The following is a 22,243-nucleotide window of genomic DNA, read 5'->3' as shown; positions in this document are numbered from 1 at the left end:
CAGATTAAATCTATGATTAAAGCTCCCCATTAACTATAATACTGTTCAAGCAAAAGTGGAGAAAATGCATGTACCTCCCTGTCTTGGCTGCTCTATAAGGAAGGTCTCCTTGCCTGATCTCTAGTACCACAATTTGCAATTAGTTCAGAATCATACAACTATTTGATTTTCATTCCCCTTTCTCTCCCCCATCATTAGCTGTTATAAGCAGACACTCAAAGGCTGATTATTGAGTGTTCTGAGGATTCCATGGTTTTTTTGTGCTGGCACCAGTGAAGTATATATTATAAGTAAAAATGTATTTGTCTTTGAAACAAGCCGTATCTTGAGGTGCAACCTGATACACTCAATTTTGTATATATGCTCCTTTCTCAGGTTCCATGGGCAAATGGACTCTCTCATTCCTCTTCTCATCTGAGTCACCTAATCTAGCAGTTGTGGATTAAGTTGTTTTGGAAAAGTATACTGGTTTTCTGTAGATACACTTTTCCTGGCTGTCTCTGTAATCAGTTAATCAGAGTCACCCAGAACAACTAGGCTGAAAGGGAACATGGGAGGTCACCTGGGCCATCCTCCTGCTCAAAGCAGGCTCAATGCCAAAATTAGACTGAGCTATTATGCCTTTGTCCAGTCAGGTCTTGAAATTCTTCAATGATAATAAAGAACCCTTCAAAACCCCTCTGAGGAACCTGCTCCAATGCCCAATTAGGTGGCATTAGCCTCCATTTCTGTGGGCAGAAGGATACCACGTGGGACAGATGCTTTCAGTGAGGCTCAAGTGATGTCTGTCTAGTGGTGAGTTCTGAAAGTACCAGTCATGCTGGGCTCTCAGAAATCCACATTCCAGTTACTCCTAAAGGCACATGCTTCAGAACACTCACCCGGAGCTAGAACTACCTCCTTTGCTTCTGCTCACACTATTTCTGGAAATCTGGCAAGGGATTTAAATCAACATTACACCATTTTTCTGCCTCAGCTGTTCTGAAACTTTCTGCAGTTCTCTTAACTTATCAAGCAGCTTCGTCAGCACAACTTTGCTGCGGTACTTTTGATGGACACCAGAGACAACAGCAGCTTAGTGCAACAAGGTTTTTGTAATTGATTTTGACATGGAACTGAATCACTAAATTCTGACAGAAGCAGAGTTCCTCTTCCCTGAGCTTCCTGGCGATACTGGCTGGGCACCCAGGACAACTTTCGGATTCGTGCCCCTCTTCAAAGGATCATCTCATTTTTTACGCTTATGCTAAAAGGGAAGCAGGGGGAACTCTGAGAGATTTCACTGTTATTGTTTCTTAACTGAAACTAAGTGGCATGGCAGAAGCTGACATAATGCAGCAGTGATGGATGGGTGCATGGAGTGAGTCTTTCACTGCAGTGACTGAGTCCCAGGACTGAGGCAGCTACAGTTATGAGGGATAAGCACCTTCCCATTAACTCCTGCTTTTATTCCTGGCAGGCTTTTTTGGCACCTTCTCATTTTATAAACAGTCCTGGAGCAGCATCTGTATAATGAGCTATGCTCTGTAATCACAAGCATTCTATTTTAGAGTAACAATCAGAAATGCTTGTAGAATAGAAATGCTAAATGAGACACACAAAAACATATACACAACCTGAAATGCGGGGAGGGAAGAGAATTAACCATTCTCAGCAGGGCAAACAGTACAGACAAAGCTGTGAAAATTAAAAACATATGACTGACAACTATAGCTTTCCAATATTAACTATTTTTCATCAGAAATATTAGCCAAGTGGAAATGACATGAAAATCTGATCAGTTGTTGAAGAGTTAAGATGCTGCGCTGCCAGAGAGCACACACTGCTACAACTGAAGTAAATGTAGCTGGGGAGTAAAACTCACCAATGTTTCAAGTTATGCATTCGTTTATGTATACACCTTTCTATACAAAGCATCACAAATAATGCAGTTGAACTTCTCAATAAAAACACACAATAAGTGCAATATGCTTAGTGAGAACACAAAGCAATTCACAGTATTACATATTTTCAAAATTCTCTCTGTAACATTAACGCCTCAGTCCATTCCCACATCTCACTGGGGCAAACCTTTACCATCCACCTTTAACTGAAACTGTATTTTTATTTAAATTTTCTAGCAACAGCTGGGATACAGGATACTTCAGCAGAATTTTTCTGTATTTACAAACATATCATGTGCTCTCCATTTGCATTGGTTATCACCGCAGCAGTGAAAACACTAATTATTTTAGTGAAGGTAATTATTCTAGCTATTATTTTGGTGACGTGATTCTTCTATTGAAGGGAGTGGAAATAGCAGGCTCTTCATGAACAGGTTCACTACAGCACCAGCAACTGAATGCTATTAACTTGCCTAAGGCCACTCAGTCAGTAGCAATGCTGGACTGGGAAAACGAGACTCTTCTCCTTCCAGTTCTGTCTTTAGCTGAAGTTCCAGATCACTCCATCTCCTTATTAGCTGCTGTAATTACCATATGCTCTAGTGGAGTTCCTGCTGTTTAGTTTTTCATAGGCCACTTTATTATGCAAGTATATATAGGCTCTTCCTGTTTAAGATGCCTAAATCTCATTTTCTGTGCACTTAAACTTGGCCACAAATTCACATCAAGTTGGAAAGGGAATTTACCACCTGGGATTCCTGTCTTCTCAAGATACTGCTAATTATTATAATAGGTCTATATTCTTGGGTGTCAGCCCCAGGAAAGAAGGAGCTGGAAGCTGACTAATGGAGTCTTTTTATGAGAGCCGCAGGTGAAAGGACCTAAAGGTGCAGAGGGAGAATCTTGCCTCCAGCTGTCATCTTTTCCCCCTCATGTGCTGAGGGAGACTAAACATTCAAGAATGCAAAAAAAGGATAAAGAAGAGGATGTTGATTCACTATTTCCAAGATAACTGAAGTATCTTAGAAGTGAGTCAGTTTTCTCATTCAGAAGAAAAAATCTGAAATGATTCAGAAACGAAGCTGTCATCCTAACTCATCTTGCACGTGACCTCTAGCTGTTAAGACAGAGATGGAAGACAAAGGGAAAATGAGGAGTTCCACAGGCAAGCAAATTACAGCAGAGCCAAACAGAGATGGACTTCACAAAGAGTTTCAGCTTCTATAAATACAAAGCTGAATGGAATTCTCATATCATTACAATTGCTCCTCCTGCCTCCCTGCCCCAGCAGTTGTTTCCCACTGGTCTCTCAGCTTAAACTTCAAAGCTACATGACCTAAAGCTGAAAGACATTCACATTATGAAGTGTCCATGCTGGGGGTGGGAGGCGTTAGTGGCATTTAAATACCACAGCTGAAATTTCTTCTCCAGTTTACACTGGTTCTATATCCTCCACGTAGCAGAACTACTTCAAGTCCCCAACTTAAATCTTCCTGACACAATCTCTCACCCGGGCCATTCACAGAACAGTCTACTCACACAAACATTGTGCTTTCCCTTACTCAGCTGCAAGAGCTTTTCTGTTCCACAGATGCCGTTTCACCCCTACCAGGAATCCAGCCTGTCTTATCTGTACATACAGTTTTTTCCTGGATGTCCCTACGGACGAAGCAAAGGACTGGAAATCACAACTCAGAGCTGCAATGTCGAGGCGTTCTCAGAAACAGAGAGCAACAGTTTGACAAACATGGCAGCAATTATGAGGATGCAAAGCTGGAACTATTCTTCACATTCCTGAGCAGACAGATAACACCAGAGCTGGTCCTGTAACCATCTCAAATTCCTCTCATGTGATTTTGTGGAATAACTGAACTCCACACGGCAGAGCTGTGAGTCTCAGCAGCACTGCTGTACACAGTTACTGTACAAGGCTTCACTCACATCATTTAGCATTTCTCCCAGAAAAACATTTGTTTCCTTACAGTCTCCAAAGTAAGAATACCATAGGATAGAATCGTATTACCAAGTTGTTGGGGGTTTTAGGGAAAAGAGTTAGTGGCAGAGACAGAACAGTACTTCTGGACCTCCAACTCACATTCCAACTGTATCTTTTCGTATGATTTTTCAAAGCCTTCAGTTCCAACCCTAAACTTACAATTTATATTCTACATCTTCAAATTTAACAGATCCATAAAGATCACAAAACATTTTTCAGCTGTAGAGCACAGCTCAGCAACTCATGTATGTGTCCACCAGCTCTGAACAAATAAGAACATGGAACATAAGAATCAGAGAAGATTATGACAAAAAAGGCAGAGGATTCCAGTACAATTAGCAGTCAGCTGTGGAAAGAGTGTGTATACAAGAAAGAAAAAATCCACAGGTGCCTGCTCTGAATTCCTTGAAAATATTGGGAAAAAGAATGGGAATTTAAAGGTACCAGACTAGAGAAAGTTTGGCAAGGCCAGGTTCCATATGGGAGTTTTCCTATTTGAGGCAATACATTTTCTCCGACTCAAAGCACTGGAAGACAGATGAGAAATCTTTCACTGCTTTGTAAATTATGAAAAACACATGGGACCAAAATGAATACTCAGCTTAGTAAAGCAACAGAAATGAGAGATACTTAATAATTCTGATAGGAATTCTCAACAACGTGCATGAAATACTCAGAAGATGTTAATACAAGAACACGTGACTTGCTCTCACAGAGAAGATCTTCCCAGTCCCTGAATTTCCACCAGCAGGCACAGGAGGGGTGTGGATGGTGCCATTAATCAATCAGTTCTACTCACTTATTCACAATACAACAATCAAAATTAATGATGGAAGGGAGCTGGAAAGGGCAGATGAGTGCTTGAGTCAACTTGTAAAGATTTAAAGAAAGCAAATTAAAGCAGCAGTGAAATGTGAACCACAGCCAATCTTAATTACAAACTAAAGCCAGAGTAAAGTGAAGTTTCTCTCTCTTTCCACTACATGTTGCCTTTAGCTGAAGACAAATTGCTAGCACTTTTGTAATCTACTAAGTTAAAGTCATTACCCTGACAGTGCCAGGAAGTCTAATTTCCTGGAGCACTAATACAAAGATTTATAAGGGAATTTAAACACTCACCTTCTGGAATAGAAAATCTATCATCAGCATGAGGCTACATGGAAAGTGACTGAGGATTTCAGATAATGGAGAAGAAGAAATTCACCTGCTGACAAGTTCATCCAAAATCTCATTCCCTGCCTACGTAAGGCTGCTGGCCAAGGTAAGTGTACACACAAAACTGAGCTTTCAAATAAATTCAGCTTTTCTGTGACGTCCCCACTGCAACAAAATAGACTTCTTCAATTACAAGCATTTTAACACTGGTTCAGTATTTCAGCACAACTCTCTCCTAAACTTATGTTCCCATTAAATGGAACTAAACTTAAGTAATCAAAACAGGAAAGAGAAATTAATAACCACTTTAATAACTGCTTCAAAGGAGAAAATGAGTTAGCTCATCCACCCAGCTGAAATGTACCTGCATATCTTGTTATGGCTGAAGACTTTCACCCCCCTAATGAGACAAACTGAAATGAGAGCTGAACTTCAACCCCCAAAGCTCCTTAGAGCAGCTACTGTTCTTCCCCCAGATGCATGTGCACATAAACAACAAGACATGAGATTTGTTTAAACCAGACAGCAGAGAGCTCTGGATTTAATTAGGGATAACCTAATGCTGATTCCATATAAAAAACTGTTCTGCTCTTCTGGACTTTCTCCTCCCATACTCCAGCACTGAGGAGCAGAGGTGGACAGTCAACACCTCCACACAGGAGGATTAAATGTTACAACTCCTGTAACATCTTCGGGGGGCTGACACACATCAATCCTTAATTCTGCTCAGGAAACCTTATTGCAGAGGTACTGCCATCTGAGACACTGCCTTCCCCTGCACAGATACGATGAATCCTGATCTTCCCCCAGTGCCTGAGCCTCCTGCCACTATTCCTGCTCAGAAATAAGGACTCTGTGAACAAAGCACAGGAGTTGTACTACGCTATGTATTTAATGTGTACACAGGAGAAATCAGTGCTGTGGTAGTGCAGAGGAGAATACGCTGCAGAGGAGGCAGCCAGCACCACTATCACTGACCTACTTTAGACTGGGGAAGGGATTTCAGCAAGACTTTTCCTCCCCCCCTCACAGAAGCAGCAATTTTTGAAAGTCCTAAATTTAGCAAGGTTCTGAGGACAGCATTCATAATTTCTTGTCAGTGCTGTTCCCTTCTCTATGCAAACTCATACCACTTTCTCCCGAAATTTATCCTCCCTCTCTCTTTGACTGTCAGGAAAAAAAATACGCTCCTTTCAACAAAGGGGAAACAAGAAGCTTCTCTTTCACAATCTTTCCTCACGAGGACAGCAGTACTCTGGACACTGCCAGGGCATATGCATTCATTTTTTAATATCAGATGAGACAGCTTCTGAAAGCACTGCAAGTTCTCCCATCTGACATTATCCAGTTTACCACAGATAACAACCCTGAACTGGAAGCTTTCCCCTGCCAGAATGCCTAGCACATAAAATTATTAAAGGCTTAGAAATGGTTTCAGGGCTGCTCAAATGATGTGCTGCAGCAAAACCTGATTCCCATTAAAAAATCAGGAGCCATCAGGAAGAGACCTTAGTTCATCACTCTGAAAAAGACAACTGCCTTCCTTCATTCATTCCTCTCCAGAACAAATAAATTCAGGGGGGGGGGGGGTGGGGGAGCAAAATACTAGGAAAATACTAGGTTACAACTCACAGGAGCCTTTGGATTGTTCAGGATATGAAGATTTTCCCAAGACGTTGTACCAGCAGGACAGATGTTCTGAAGAAGGACTGAGAAACCTCTGCATCCTGCACAGACATCACCCACAAACTCACAATCTCCACAAGTTTCTGGTTTTATGATGTTTGGCTACAGGACAAGCAGTGATTCCTACCATTAAAGTAATCTGGAGTCAAAATGAAGTTTCCAGAGCTGATAGAAACTAAGTCTAAACTAGTTTGCTGCTGCTAGTTCATGATTTTTCAAGTGATCATAAGCACACTCTCAATTAAGCTCAGTGGTCATACCTAGGAGTATCCTGTAGGGAAACCATGATGTCAAGTTCTTGAGACCACGTCTTTAGATCCATCAGATAAGCTCCATGGATGTTGACTACAAGATTACAGGAAACTTAACAACACTATATCCCAGTATTTGTTAACTACCACAATGTTCATTTGCTGCATTGCATGAACAAATCTTATTACTGCAGTTTCATTTGCTCACAAAGATTCCAGCTGAAAACTCACTTTAATATGGCTTTAATAATACATGAAAGAGATTAATCTATAATTGTTGATTTTTGAAATAGCACTTCATCATGTCACTCAATCTGAGTGCTTTTGATCATTAAAACTTGCATGATTTTTCCATCTTGGTAACGAGGTTCTGCCTCAGCTGAGAGCTGATCTCATCAGAGCCAATTATACTCTGTAGCAGAGATCTGACCAGGGCTCTTAAGGGTTTTCAAACTGCAATTTTATTTCCTTATTTTACCGAACAATTCGAAGTTCAGGCAACCCTGTTAGAACCTTTAGTATCCAGGAATTCTCAAGTAAATGAGATGCTTGGCAGGAAACCACTGGTAAAAAAGTGAACAAAAATGCATCACTGTCTTGGTTTTTTTACTCTTAGCACACAAGTCAATAGTTACTTACACCTTTTTTCATGTCAAAGTGCTTCTTTCAAAATGCTGTGGGATTAATCTCCTGACCTTATCTAGCATGAGATATGTAATTCATTTGACTTTGATTAAATGGGGGTATCTCAAAATTATCAAACAACCTCTTCAAGAGTGTGAGATTTCTAGCAATTGAGTATGATAACAAGCTGTGTAAGCTCTGAGACAGATACATCTCCCATCAGATCTGCACATCACTTCTACCATTAACAGAGCCACATGAAATATTTTTATCTTATTTTAAAGAAAGCTATACAAGATACATTTCCCTGCAGAAATTCTTGATTTCCATCTTTTCCCTTTAGTGGCACCTACATTCCAATCACATTTAGAAAGGAATGCAAATGCTGAAGCCTTTGCTATATTTTGCATTCCTTTCTTTTCCTGCATCCTAAAGGTGTCTCCTTGCTCTGCACTGTAATGAACTCCCAGCCTGAACTGATGGCAGCCAGTGAAGGTTGGTTAGCAGAAGTTTCCTGCAGCTCTCTAAATAGGATGGTATTGCAGCTTCAGGTACATCAGTATCTTGCATTATTGCACAAGATACAGCAGATCTTGTGTAATAATGCACCAAATGAAAATCAGTGTTTAGACATGAGACTAGAAACTGCATCCACTATAAAGGGTATCTGTAAATAGATTAGATTCATCTGCATATTAGGATTAGTTTGCATATCATCAATCAGAGCTTCACTGTGAATCTGAGTGCAGCACTATGTATGTATAATTATTATACCATTACTGACTATCAGCACATCTCTAAGGATCTCAGACACAGCCTCTGTTGTTGCTCCCAGTTAACAGCCAAGGAAATTGAAGCACAAATAAGTGGACTGGACCAAGGTCACTAACACAGCATAATTCAGGTATTCCAAGTTCATGGATCTCTCCACTGAGTCACACTGTCTCTTTATACCCTCCAAAATTCTCTAAGTGATGCGGGAAGAGTTTAAAATTTTTCTTCTGAGGAATACTCAGGTAGTTCTGGGTATTCACAGCTCATTAAGGTGAGGCTGACAGGGTGGCAACGAAGCAGTTGCCATGACAATGGCTGGATCTTTGCAGAGACATTGCACACACTTCAAATCAAAACCTGTGCAAGTCTCAAAACACCATCCAATGCTCTAAGAATTCTGACAAAATCCCAAATCACCTCCTAATCTCCAATTAAAAGAAGGACCATGCATGCATGAAGGGAATGAAGATTGTGAAAGATTCCACCTCTGGCAGAGCTGAAATACAAAAAGCACAATGCAGAAGAGTTTTTCTGTGAACCTCCCATATCCTGGAAAACTGCAGGTACTGCTCAGTACAGACATGGAGGAATACTGTGTTCAGGGGAAGACTGACTATGAGTAAAGGGAAAAAACCTCAATCCCTGCTGTCATCCAGTTCCACAGAACACTGAAAAATGACAGAGATGCCACGGAAGGGAAAGGGTTAGTGCTAAGTACCCTCACCCAGTGCACTTCACAACTCCTTACAGTCACATCTGGTGCAGGTGGGTTGCAAATGGAGCTGTAGAGGAGGAGAGCTTGCACTCACCCCTCTCTGGAGTTACAATCACCTAACACCAAATCAGACAGGCTTCTACGAGATTCCACCAATTCAGCAGTTTTATATAAAAAGTCATATCCAATATTCAGCACTAGATAACAGCATGCACAGATATATCCATTATTTCAATTAAGTCACTACAAAAGAAAGAGATCAGCCTGATATGCTCATGTCTCAAGTCCCTTTAACAGCCTCCAGCTCCCAAGCTATTTGTTATTTCCAAAAGCACAAACATTAGCATTACCTTTTGCTGCTTCAGACCGCTTAGGCAAATCAAGTGTATCAAAATTCCTGTCCAAATCTCCATTCTTCTTTCCTGTGCAAAAAAGAAGACAACAGATAGAAAAGACTGTCAGTATACTGACAGGTAAGTTTCTGTCATGTGCATCTACAAGATGGGAGAAGATACAGACCTAGAATATAAATCACAGACTGCTACCCATAATTGCATGTATCTGACTTGCAGTCCAGCTGCACAGTTGTGGTTTTAGCATGAGAACTTAGGGACAAACACCCAAGCTGCTTTCAGGTTGATCTGCAAACATGCTTAGCACTAGCATTTCAGAGAGTCTTAAGAGTGTTTTAAACCTTGGAAAATTCTGCCACTTCCCTTCTTGGCAAAGCTGTGCTCCTCTCTCAGAAGCCCAGTGTTTACTTGTTGTTTTCACAGAGGAATTTTGACCCGAAGCTTAGCTGAAGCAAAAACTCAGCAGCAGAGCAAAAAAACAACAGCCTTGCTTTGTAGCCTCTATTCTCAATGCCACTACCAGGCAGGAAGACTTGGATTTAATATATTGTACAGACAGCAGCCAACAACTTAACCTTGAATTGCCCTTCAATCGACAAAGTGTCATTTTTACTATTTATTAGAAGCTAATGGAAATAATTCCATACTTCTGCTAAGAAGCAGTGTCAAACCATTACATCAGTTTTAATTTATACAATCCTTTACGGAAAACAGAACAAAACCTGCACTTTTAGTTTTAGTCAGGTTGAGAATTCAAGGTTATGGAAACACATGGGGAGGGAAGGGTTAGTTTCCATGCCCCCAAGGAGACACACTACCTTGGGTAAGCCTGCATGGATGCTGTGGGACAAGCAGGAACCTTGCCATCAGAGGAATACTGGCAGCAGAGAGAGATTTGGAAGGCAGTGCAAGAATTTGCATGGCTTCTGAGGCCAGTAGCGTACAATTTAGCTTTCCCCAATTATTTTGAGGAGGGAAAATCAAGTTATTTAGTCCTTCTCCCTCCAGAGGAAGGAAGGCAGGTGTGATAGAATGAATTCAGACAACGCAATTTAAGCTGCCAGAAGTGGCTTCTGCACAGGGACTACCAGGCTGTTAATGGAGGTTTTACAGAAAGGGCTGAAAGCTCCACCAGCCAGGCTGCTTAAAAGCAAACAGGAAAATCGTCCTTGAAAATGTAATGAGGAGATCAGTGTGAGTCTTGACTGGCAACAGGTCACGAGATGGGAAAGACCAGTCCCTGCCTTATTATAGCAGGGGGTTGGTGCATGCACAGTGAATTCAATGGGTCACTCTACCTTTCCTCTTGACAAAAGGATAAAAATACTCAGTACTGTACACAGAAGAATCGAACTTTTAAATACCATTATGAATATTCAGAAATAACATCAAGAGGGAAATCTCCCCTCAAGGTAGTATTCCACCCTCTCCCTTTCTTTGGAAGGGGATGGAATCACACACTTTTCTTTTGAAATGCCAACACAGAATACCAGCCAACTTCAACTGCTGTGCAAAACAAAACGTGCACCTAGAAATTCTGCTTATCTGAAATAATTTCCTTAACTGAAGTATGTAAAAGCCCATCTAAGCTGCCAAAAGGTCATGCAGCCAGGTATCACAGCACTCCTTGAAAGGTATCTTTTCTAAAGGAAGAGACAGCAATCAGTGGCACTTTGCAGCCTTCCACCATTTTTTTTTCTCCGTGAAAGGAGCAACACATTGCTTGGGGAATCAAACACCAGAAAGAAAAAGTGCTGTACATCACCAAAGGACAGTGCATTTCATAACAGCAGGTGAACCCAGTTACTGGCTGCAAACCCTTGTTGACCCTTAGAGCATTGACAGGAAAAAGCAGGGCAGAAGGAATTTAAAAAAAAAAAAAAAAAGCATTCAAGGAAGGAAGTCAGTGTTTAGGAAAGATTACAGACTTAAGGCAGACCAATAAATGTGACTCCATCTTATCTGCAAGTAAGACAAACTGTTTTTTCACATGACCCCAAATTTCATGTCTCTGCCATTAGATAGTTTAAACCTCAGAATATGTTCTCAAGAGAGCCAGACCTTACTCAACATAACTACTCATTTCAAAAGTTCTCTCTATAATTTAAAGGTTGGTTTGGAACTTCGATCAGCCCTGCAGAAGTGAGATGGTAAAGTAAGAGTTCCCTTCTTCTCAGTGGCAGTGTTTAGTAAGTACTGTGTCTGTGCACAACTTGTTAAGGAGGAATTGTCCAGGAGTGCAGTGTTGGCTGCTACTTTTGACCTGGGAATGCCAAAGCAGCTGCCTATTTACTAACCCATCTTTCATAAAGACAGCACCCTCCACCTGTGCTCTGGGCTCTTCAGTTGGTATCTCTCCCTTTCTGGGCCACACAGCAAACACTGGCTGGTTTGGAGGAGCCTCTGCTGTTTGTGTCTCAGCCCTCTGAGAAACTCCCACCTTGCAGGCCAAAGCCAGTCTGTTCAAAGCAGAAGCTGCCAGCTGCTTACCAATGGCAGCTGTTCAGAATATGGAGCTCTGGCCAAGAGGATTTCAACTCTACAAATTAGTTGCTTAATCAAATGGATTTGGTTTGGAAATACTCCAAGCACCTACATTTTCCAGGGCTTTCCTATAGAGACAAGGTGAGCAAGCTGCAAGAAGACTCCAAAACAAATCCACCCAGAAAGCGAAAGTTCCAATCTGAGGCCCAGCAGCTACTTTTCCCCTTTGATTTTCACAAATATTGGTTTGGAGTTTCTAAAAAGGTTACCAAATCTAACAATTCAAGTGCCTACTGATTACAACCCTCTCGGCCATCCCCATGCCCACCTGATAACATGAGAGAACCAGCATCATGCCAGGTTCTGTAGCTCTGAACACTCTGCTCTGTCCCTTGACCCTGTGCAATTGTTCACAATGTGAACACACACACGACCCATGTGGCTGGGATTTGTATGAAGCACTCCACTGCCACTTTCTGGATCTTCACAATCAGGTTGTGCACCACAGGGATGCTGAAACCACAGCACAAACTGCACTTGCAGCAGGAGGGAGTTTAAGATCCTGGTTTTGTAGATTTCAATTTCCACCCATCTGCAGGTTCTCCAGCCGGAGGTGTGTCAGAGAGAAGCCAATGCTGTTGGATCAGAAGCATAGCTCTAAACCTTGCCCAAGAGACAGTTATGAACATGCCTGCTGACAGGCCTGTTTTATGAGACCCGGCTGTAGGATTGGCACAGCACTCTGGTTTGGGAAAATTGCCTGATATGAGACTTGCTTGTGCAAGATGCAATTTACAGTCTCTGAAACAGTGGGATTAAAATTCTTCCCCTCTCCCCCCTTGCTACTTTTCATTATGTAAGAAACAACCAAAACATGACCTTCAGCATTTTCCACCTGTCAGAAACTCTGCACAGACTCTGAAGTTTGACCCAGCATTATTAACCACTAATGTTGTTGTTGATCTTCCTCAAATGTGGTTTTTCTTTACTGGATAATCAAACCATGGTGCAGCCAGATCATTTCTGCTGAAGGATTAATTCCCAAAAGCTTGCTTTCTGGTTGAAATAAAAGTTTAAGGGAAAGTCCTTCTTCATAACAATCCCGCCTTATCCTCCCTGGTGCTCATTAATACAGCCACTGAACTGGCCACAAAGGAGTGACAGAAATCAAGGGCTGAGCTCTGTCCTGCCAGCACTCACCACTCATAGTCCAGAATCAGTATCCTGCAGAACACTACCCAGCACCATTTGCTGGATGGAGCAATTAAATCTTGTTTGGTTGGTTTTTTCCCCTCCCCAACATTTCTCCTTTGGCTCAACCCTCCAGAACCCATGATCTGAAGCAAGTGTCGTGACCTGAAAATGGCCCTGCCTTCACCCCCAAATCAGCCTCAGTAATGAAGTCTCCCAGGCACCCACAGCCTATGAACCTCCCAGCTGAGGGAAGCTTTAGCCTCGGACTTGTGTATTCCCGGTGTACTTCCACTTACTGTGCTGGGATGAGAAACTTAAGCCTATCCCCTGAGACAGGTACTGGGGATAGCTTCACCCAGCTCTTCTGCGTGCCAGTAACAAAGCTGCAGCAGCCAGGCCCGTGCCCAAGCAGAGGAAGTGCCAAGGACCCCTCAGAATACACATCCAAGCTGCTGCAGCTCACAGCTACTTCCACCCCCCAGACCAGCCAGCAGAGCCTTCCATCTGACAGGGCTGGGGAGACAACTCTCACACTTGGGTGTTCCTGCTCTCCTGGGCTTAGCAGGCCCAGGAAACAGCATTTCCCCTACTTCACTTACACCAGGAATGAAAAAATCCTTGTTTTTTCCATTCTTGGTGTGGAAAGACCAAACTGCAAAGCTCCCTCAGAGGATTTTTCCATGTCTGCTGAAATGAACAGAAGGATGTGTTGGGGGAACAGAGGGGAAGGTGAACAAACAAGACCTTGATCTCAGCTCTTAGCCTTGCATGAGAAAGCCGAACAAAGCATATTATGGTGATGATGAAAAGAAAGTATTGCAGACTCACCTTGATTGAACCACTCCTCTAATTACCAGAAAAGCAGCAAAAGAAAAACAAAAATTTACAGGATGAAGAAAATACAAAGGAACAGTCACAAAGAGGCAGAATTTCACAGAACAGGTTCAAAACCTGAGTATTACAAGACTACAGAAGTTTTATCAATTAAAAAACCAAACCAAGGTATTCCACTTTCTCCCTTTTGTTCCTGCTGAAAATCCCCAATCTTTCTTTGCACAGCGTTTTTTTTCTTTTCTTTCTCTTTTCATTAAATGAAAAGGTGCTCACAGAATTGAGAGGACAGAAGGATGACTAGCCCTTTGCAGAGGTGTTTGAAATGCTGTGATCAATGACCATGAAATAAAATAAAATAAACATGGAAACAGTGTGAGATTAAGTGAACAAGAGAGGAGAGAACAGATCAATTCTGAGGTTCTAGACTGAGAAAATTAAGATAGGTTCAGACCAGTATCCACATAAATTTAACAGGAAGACAAGGGAGCTTCTCTTTATGATTTTAAAAGCACATTAATGAATGGATTTTAACTTTTATTTCTTAAGCACAACAGTTGTCTGAGACTCTCTATTCTTCTGATCTACATCCCACAAGCTGTGAGCCCAGCATTATCACCAGGTGATTTCCTCTAGGGAACAGCACACTTCCAAAAGAGTACTGCAAAAAGCTGGGAAAAACCATTAAAATATATTGTAATTTCCTGCTGAACACACAGAGCCAAACCCAAGCTGTCACTGAGTGCCTGCACTGCCTGCTGCAGTCCACAGGCTCGTCCTCAGTGTCAGATGATTTTGAGACCAATTTGTCCAAAAAGACATGATGTGGTGCTTCAGCTGACGAACAGAAAGTACCCTGGGTGCACAGCCCCAGGAGAGGCATCTCTAGGTGGGCCCAGGCAGACACCTGGTGTGGGACACACCTGAGAGTGCTCCCTGGCTACTGCCATCGAGGGGATGAGGACAGGTCTCCCTGAGCACAACACCCTCCTCCCACAGGGCACTCTGAGCTTCTATGTCTGGAAGTGTTTCCATTGACTGTGTTGCTCTCAAGCAAAGCAACAGCAGCTACTGCAAGTGGCAGGGAACAGGCTCGTCAGCACATGTGCAAAGTTTCCAAAGGGTATCACACTGCAGGTTCAGTCACACCCTGTGAGAACAGGCTGGCCAGGCAGGCAGAATTATTTCTTTTAGTTTTTCCCTCAGTCATTAGAAGATTCCTACCAATTTTTCTTTTAAACAGTTCCAATCTAGTTGATGACAGAATAGTCTGCAAAAGCAAGTTCACACTGTGATGACTTCCTTAACACATATGGAAACATGTAATATTTTAGTAACTTGTACATGTCAGATCAAAGAGTTATGTGCAGCACACAGTCCATCAAGTTCAAACAACTCCATATCACCTCTTTAGGGGCCAAAACCCTTCCTTGTACCTGGCTATAAATAATAAGCCAGGATGTGTGTACACATGAATGAGGAGAATGAAGCCTAGACAGAAAATGGAATTAATTATCTCTGAATTCATCTAGAATAGTCATTTCTCTAAGAAAGGAAAGAAAACAGAATTCAGTCTAGAATAGTAATTTCTCTAAAACAACAAAGAAAACAGATATAATTTGAGTGTCTCTTTGTAAAGGAAACATGGACAGGGGGTTACTGAGACTATTAATCCTCTCTTATAATGAAACTCATTTGCAACACTCATGCCCCAGAGGAGAGAACAGGTCTAAAAGTGACTGACAATTAAAAGCTACAAAATCGTGTTTGCAATTTAAATTACTGAAATAGTGACTGAATTGGGAGGTTGTACATTTTGGTTGAGTGGGAGGGGAGGCTTTTAGTTTGTTTTCACGTATGAGACTCTGGAGGCATGGAAGATGTACAGCCAAGAGTGCCATGCAGGGGAATGGATGGATGGATGGATCCATGCTGGCCTGGCTTCCCGAGGAGGGCACACATGCTACACAGCCAGGCAAGGGGATTGAGCAGAGATTTGACAGATGCAAGAACACAGCAACGCAGAGGAGAGGCAGAGCACATCCACCTTTTTCCAACAGCAGAGTGTCATCTGTCAGCATGCAGCACTCCTGTTTAAAGCCAAGCACAATCACAGCAATAGTGGGAAAAAGAATCCCAAATATCTAACAGTGATGCAACACGAGAGATCAACACATGCCAGAACACAGCAAACACTCCACAAACTGCACCATCCTAAACAAGCACGATGAATGTGCTTGCAAGAGCAGAACTGCACGGCAACGTTTACCCCCAAATCCATTTCCAGTTCTGAGCTTTTTGCAACACATACCTTTAGCTTTTTTTCCACCAAAACAACCAGCATCATCTTTCTTCTTCTTCTGAGAGCCTCCTGTGCCTGTAGTCTGACCAGCATCTAGTTCTTGGTACTTATCAGCTCCGGGGACCTCTTTGTGGACGTGATAGGAAAGGTTCCGCATGATGCACACACAGTTCTCCACAGACTGTTACAGAGAAATTTATGTTACAGAAGTATTGCACCCTCTTACCTGCAAACCATTGTATCATACAGAGGAGGGCTTGGGGAAATTGAAGAAAGAAGGCCACTTGTCCCAGGAAAACCATGTAGCTCTCAAGGAAGATTTAGTCAAGACCCTTAAATTAAAGTTCATTCTTCTTCTAAACCCAATTTTATTTTTCTGAAAGTGAAGCACTTCAAAAATAGTATCCATTCAAAATGAAAACTCTCTCATCAAAAATACCACTTGATCTTACATAAAGAATACAATTCACCAAAAGATCAAACACACAGCAAAAAATGATCATATAAGGATCTTATTTTAATCCAAGTCTCTCTCTCATTCTTCCAACGTTTACAATCTCCAAGGGGCTCATTTTATTAAATTTTCTCTGGGTCAAAACCTAGGCCTTGCGAGGATTTCAATGAGAACACACGTTGTCCTGTAGTAATAGCTAATCCACAGCACATCAGGTTCTGACAAGAGCAATGCTCTGTAGGTTGCAATGGAAACCACCAGGTGGTTACAAAATCCACTTCCAAAATTACCTGATTAAGTAACAGAGCTTTGTAACTCCCTTGTACAGGCCATCACATGGTGGGACTCACAAAGAATAAAATAACGATGCTTTACAAGCTTTCTGGTGATAGAAAGAAATAGTATGCTCTTTTTCAAACAGGTTAAAGTTATGATATTCCTCATGCATATAAATACACTTTGAAGTGCCATGGGATGAGATGATGATAAAAACAGATTAATAGAATCTGCACCAAAAAAAAAAAAAAAGCCACAGTGAAAGTGCTGCAGGTCTGAAAACATTTCTTAATGTCTAAGTACTTCAGTCTTTAGAGATGGTGCTGAATAAAGTCTTTAAAATGGGAACTGACTCCTTTGCTGCTTTGTGCAAACAGGACTCAATTCTGATTTGGAGACTGCACTTATAAATGCCAATTAAGTAATGCAGAACAACAGCAATAATGTCACTGACAATAAAGGACTACTCTCCCCACCTCTCAAGCCACCAGCCTTTGCTCCCCTCATCAGCCATAGAGAGAAACAGAGGAGCATCCTGCTGATACCCCATCAGCAGTACCACAGATACCAGAGACACTCTACTGTCTGCAGTAAGCATAATCCTCTTCTGATACCAGCAAAGAGAAGTTGGATCTCAGTGCAACACTGCAGCGTAAATTAATGGAAACATCCACCACGTTTTAATGCTCAAGTTCACCTTATTGTCCGTGTCCTTCTTGCCAACCGCAGACTGCAAAGCATGAAGGAGGGCATCCACCAAGCCATCACACTCTCTTAGTCTTCTGCGTGCTTCTGCTCCATCTGAACTTACATTCCTGACAGAAGAGAGTTGAAAGAAAGTTTAGCCCTGTAACCTTCACTATAAAGTTGAAGGTGCATTGATTTATACTACAATTATTAAAAACTCATCACCTTGGATGAACAATTAGGAGGCCAAGTAGACAGACAAACCCACTAAATCTCAGTAAAATATGGGCAATGCACATCTGCAACTCTCTGAGCCTGAACAAAAAGGGGAACACAATCCCAGAGGTGCCTACAAACACATTTCTCGGCTTTGCTGGTGAGTCCAGGGACTCACCTTAAACCAAGCTGAAGTCTGCAGAACAAACAGTATGTAAACCAAAAATGTGATTTCAAAACCAGCAGTTCTAAACTGAAAGACACTTTCACCACCTTAGGAAAAACATGCATAGTCACAGGATTGCTCAGCAGTATCATGGCCACAGAAATTGAAAAAGCTGTGTACAGCAGATTCAGCACAAAGCCTAGATCAGTCACCTTTAGTAAGGAAAGGATGATAGCTTACATCATCCTTTAAATTTCTCTAAACACTGCACAAGAGAATGGCACAGGTAGAAGAAGCAAGCCAGAGTGAAAGGCTACTTGGAGTTGTTAGAAGTTACATTTATCAATGACTGCAGAAACTGCAGAAACTGTCAGAGGGGACCTTTGAACTTGGCCTCATTCATCCAGCGAGCACAAACTGATACTCCAGCCTTGCTTAAGCACCAACCTGCCATTACTCAATAAATAAATAAATAAAATTCAAGTCAATTTTCCAAATGCTGCCTTCCCCCCCCCCCCCCCCCCCCCCTTTTTCTTTAGAGGGAAAATGAAGTGACAGAATTATTGTTAATAGTGCTCACTGACCAAACCTATATGGAAGGTCTTCCTGGAGCTGAAATGCAGTAATTTTGACAATAACACAGACAACCTTTCAGCTTTCAGGTCTCTGAATCCCACAAAGCTGTGTAAGGTTACCTCTCAAAAACTGAGGACACCATCATTACTCTCTGCTATCAGGATCATGCAGCCAGTTTTTGCTTTTAACTAGAGGGACTGCCAATCTCCAAGTAATTAACACATCAATCGTGGTCCTCTCCCGTGTCCTGGTCATCTAGGCAGGCTGCTGTGTTAATTGGATAGCTAGGAAAACCACATTTTCTCAGAGACCTCTCAAAATCTGAAGGCACTTAATTGTGAGCTGGTTGCTGTAACAGCACTAATTTTCAGTTAAGAACATAAATGAAAAGCACAGATAAACGCACCCTTTCCTCAAATCCTCACACAGCCTCACTAGCAATGAATGATAGGAGGCAGGTAAAGTGGATATTAAAATGATTCCACAGGATAGATGAAGAGAATTCTACATGCTGTTTTCCCATCTCCAGTTGTACTAATCCTTTTGTGTCAAAACCACAAATGTGAATTTTAATGCTATGTCTTTATGAAACTGAAATTAGAATTCAAATTCTCTGAGATACCTTTCAGGAGTTATAACAATAAACGATAGCAGCTTCACCTTCAAGCACATCTATTAATGTGGAACTCTACTTATTAAGCTTCAAGGTGACAGAAATGCACTATAAATGGTCTTATCTGGAGCTGTGTATCACATTTTTTTATTCCCTCATTAAGTTTTAGAGTGTTAAAATTCATAAGCAACACTTGCAGACTAAAGGCAAAACAGCTCAACCTTCACACCTTCCTTGCCCTATGGCCCATTCAGAAGAGATTTTTCTGTGGTTCATTTGTGCTACCACACTTGCACATTTGTTTGACTGCTTTGGTTATGAACAGCATCACAGTATTGTGTATCCTGCTTTCTTCTTGATCTGTACTGGGGTTAATATCAAGGTAGATATTAATAAGGTTACGATTGAAAAAAGTATTATAAACTTGTATCAGCAAGAGTGTGGCCTGCTGGTATCACTTACTGTCTCTCCAACTACAGAAAAATTCACTGAGAATTAATGCCTTGAGAAAAAATTTCCACATATATCACACACAAATAAGCATGAAAACTCTGCAGGATCAAGTTAATAGCTAATTAATGCTATGACTAAGTTACCCAGACATCAAACTTTGCAGTTTTAATGTTTTAACTATCACATCACAAAATGTATCCTTATGAGCATCTCATGCAGAAACATCTGCTCTATAAATACCCAACTCTGGGGATTTTGTTAGTCCTCCCTCCTTGGGTAATGAGCTACCAGCAGCCCATGGGATTTATCTACCATGGAAGCACAAACCCCATTTCCTTGCCTGTAAACTATAACCCAGACCTATGGGAGAGCTCAGCTCCCATTCTTGTCCAAGCAGTCCAGGCAGATCTCAGACAAATGCAGCCCAGGGAGATCAGCACCTGATCATGAGTCTGCTCTTCCTGCTGCTCCAACACTGAAAAAGGCAGCAAAGATCTCCCAATCCCCATGGAAATATTTGCATTTCAGATCCATGCACAAGTATGCCAGACACCTCTAAGCTCTGAACGAAGGTGGGCCCTATGAAAACGATGACGGTACGCTTTGACTAAGTTCTCATCAGGCAATCCCACAAGAAGTGCTGCCAGGGTTGGTTTCCATGATCCAGAGCTACCTTCACAAGTCCCTGCAACCCAGGAAAATGCCAGATTGCATTTCTGCCACGGGGTTAAGACTCTACTATCCACCTCCTTGAAAAGCATCACCCGGTAGTCGTTGATCAAACTCATCTTGGGTCTTCAGGAGGGGCTGGAGCATGAAAACAAAAGGGATGAGATGGACAGGAAGCTGCTGCTGGCACTGGTCATTAAAAAGCACAGAAACTGCCACAGAACAGTCAACCTGATAGTGCACTCCACTGACAGGAGTCACGAAAAATATCTTCCTGTTTCACATCTGCACTGGGATTATTCTTGCTGCATCCTACATCTATTACACATGATGCAATGAAAGATGTAACCAAGCCATCTTCCAAAGGAAGCTTCCAAAGCAAGGCTTCTGAATACCCTTCTTCCAAGAGTGATGGAAATCAACAAACAGATGAGCAGTTAACAGAGGATTTGCATTCCCCTTACACAGGGGCAACACTCCACAAAAGGAATGCACAGCCTCGCTCAGGCCAGAAACTCACGCAGTGGAGATATGTAACATATGGCATCCAGACCTGGATGGGGAGCTTTGCTTTTCATTGAACTTTTCATTAGACAAGTATTGTTTTACACCAGAAGAGATTCTTCAGCAGATGAAGTGTTTCACACAAGACACCAAATAGCAAAGCAGCTGATGCCCCAGCTGAGGTGCTGCTAACTCTGTTACTCAGGAGACAGGCAAGAACTGGAATGGCCTCAAGACTTTGGAATTAAACAAATGATCTCACTGACTTGTTTGCTGGGGGCAAATTAATATCAAGAACCTCTGCAGATGTAAGTTAAAGCTACTTACTGAAGTTTGAACGACTCCACAGGGCTTTTGAGGCACTGATGATGGGCAAATATCCTGTTACAAATGAAAATAAAGTTGACTGCTCATTCAGAAGGGTGGGAATGGTGAGGGGGAACTACCCAAACAACTTCTACACAAACTAGTGGCAAATGAGACCTGCCACTCATTCCCAGTGTTCTGTACAGTCTGCTTCCCTTGCCTTGTCTCTTCACCTCCAGAAAGGCCTCTGCTGCTTTCCCTGACTGTCCTACTTTTCAATACTTTTCCAAGAGTCTATTCACTGAAAAATGTGTTTAAAAACCAGAAGTGTCTTTCTTATGCCACTACAAAGGGTAATAGAAACCTTCAGTGTGCTTTCTGTAAATATACACAACACAGTCTGAAGAACAATTCCAGAAGCAAAACATGGAATTAATGCCCATGTGGCTCAAAGTATAAAGGAAAGAAACCAACTGGATGAATGATTTTATGTAAAACAGTAAAGCACAAATCTCATTCCAGAGATTTTAAATTTCCAGCCTTTGGATTTAAAAAAAGCAACCTGGATTCTTCCTCAAATTCTTGGGAGTCCAGACTGTGGCCAGGACTAGTGAAAGAGAATTTGTAAGGATATCGCAATACATGCTTTCCCTGGGAAAAAAAACCAAACCAAAACAAAGAAGCACTAAGTGAATGTTAAATAAAAGTAAATACCTATGAGCATAGAAACACATCAGGCTAAGAATGCAGTCTGTTGGTATTAGAGACTTCAGAAAATGGGGGTGAATGTGCTGAGAAATCTGTTCCCGCCTTAGCTAAGGTTATCATTATCACCAAAGACTTGTCTTAATAATACGTAATTCTAAATGCTACATTTACATCTGCAGAACAGAGCTGGCATTCGTCACCCCTAGGAGGGGTGAGCTGGCTACTGTCTGTGCCACACACCAAAATTATCTTCAAGAGAAAAGACTTAAAAGTAATTAAGTACAGGGTACTTAATTTGCACTCTTTCAATGCAATCATGTGGCAGTGCCCCCTCTGTGCTCTCCCTAACAATCCGACAGAGTAGAAA

General features: G+C 41.8%; 1 protein-coding gene across 8 annotated transcripts in view; it reads right to left on the bottom strand.

Moving 5' to 3' along the window:
• Window positions 1-22,243, bottom strand: part of ARVCF (ARVCF delta catenin family member) — a 259,867-nt gene that overhangs the window by 34,151 nt on the left and 203,473 nt on the right. For all 8 annotated transcript variants that reach the window (XM_069030537.1, XM_069030538.1, XM_069030539.1 and 5 more), the window contains 3 exons: window positions 17,676-17,793; window positions 16,258-16,429; window positions 9,435-9,506 (listed from right to left, as the gene is read on the bottom strand). In XM_069030537.1, the coding sequence (XP_068886638.1) occupies window positions 9,435-9,506; window positions 16,258-16,429; window positions 17,676-17,793 (362 nt within the window). The remainder of the gene's footprint in view (window positions 1-9,434; window positions 9,507-16,257; window positions 16,430-17,675; window positions 17,794-22,243) is intronic.

The sequence above is a fragment of the Aphelocoma coerulescens genome, chromosome 15, assembly GCF_041296385.1.
Source record: "Aphelocoma coerulescens isolate FSJ_1873_10779 chromosome 15, UR_Acoe_1.0, whole genome shotgun sequence".
Lineage (NCBI taxonomy): Eukaryota > Metazoa > Chordata > Aves > Passeriformes > Corvidae > Aphelocoma > Aphelocoma coerulescens.
The sequence above is the reverse complement of the archived record's forward strand: the minus strand, read 5'-3'. Positions and strand labels throughout refer to the sequence as shown.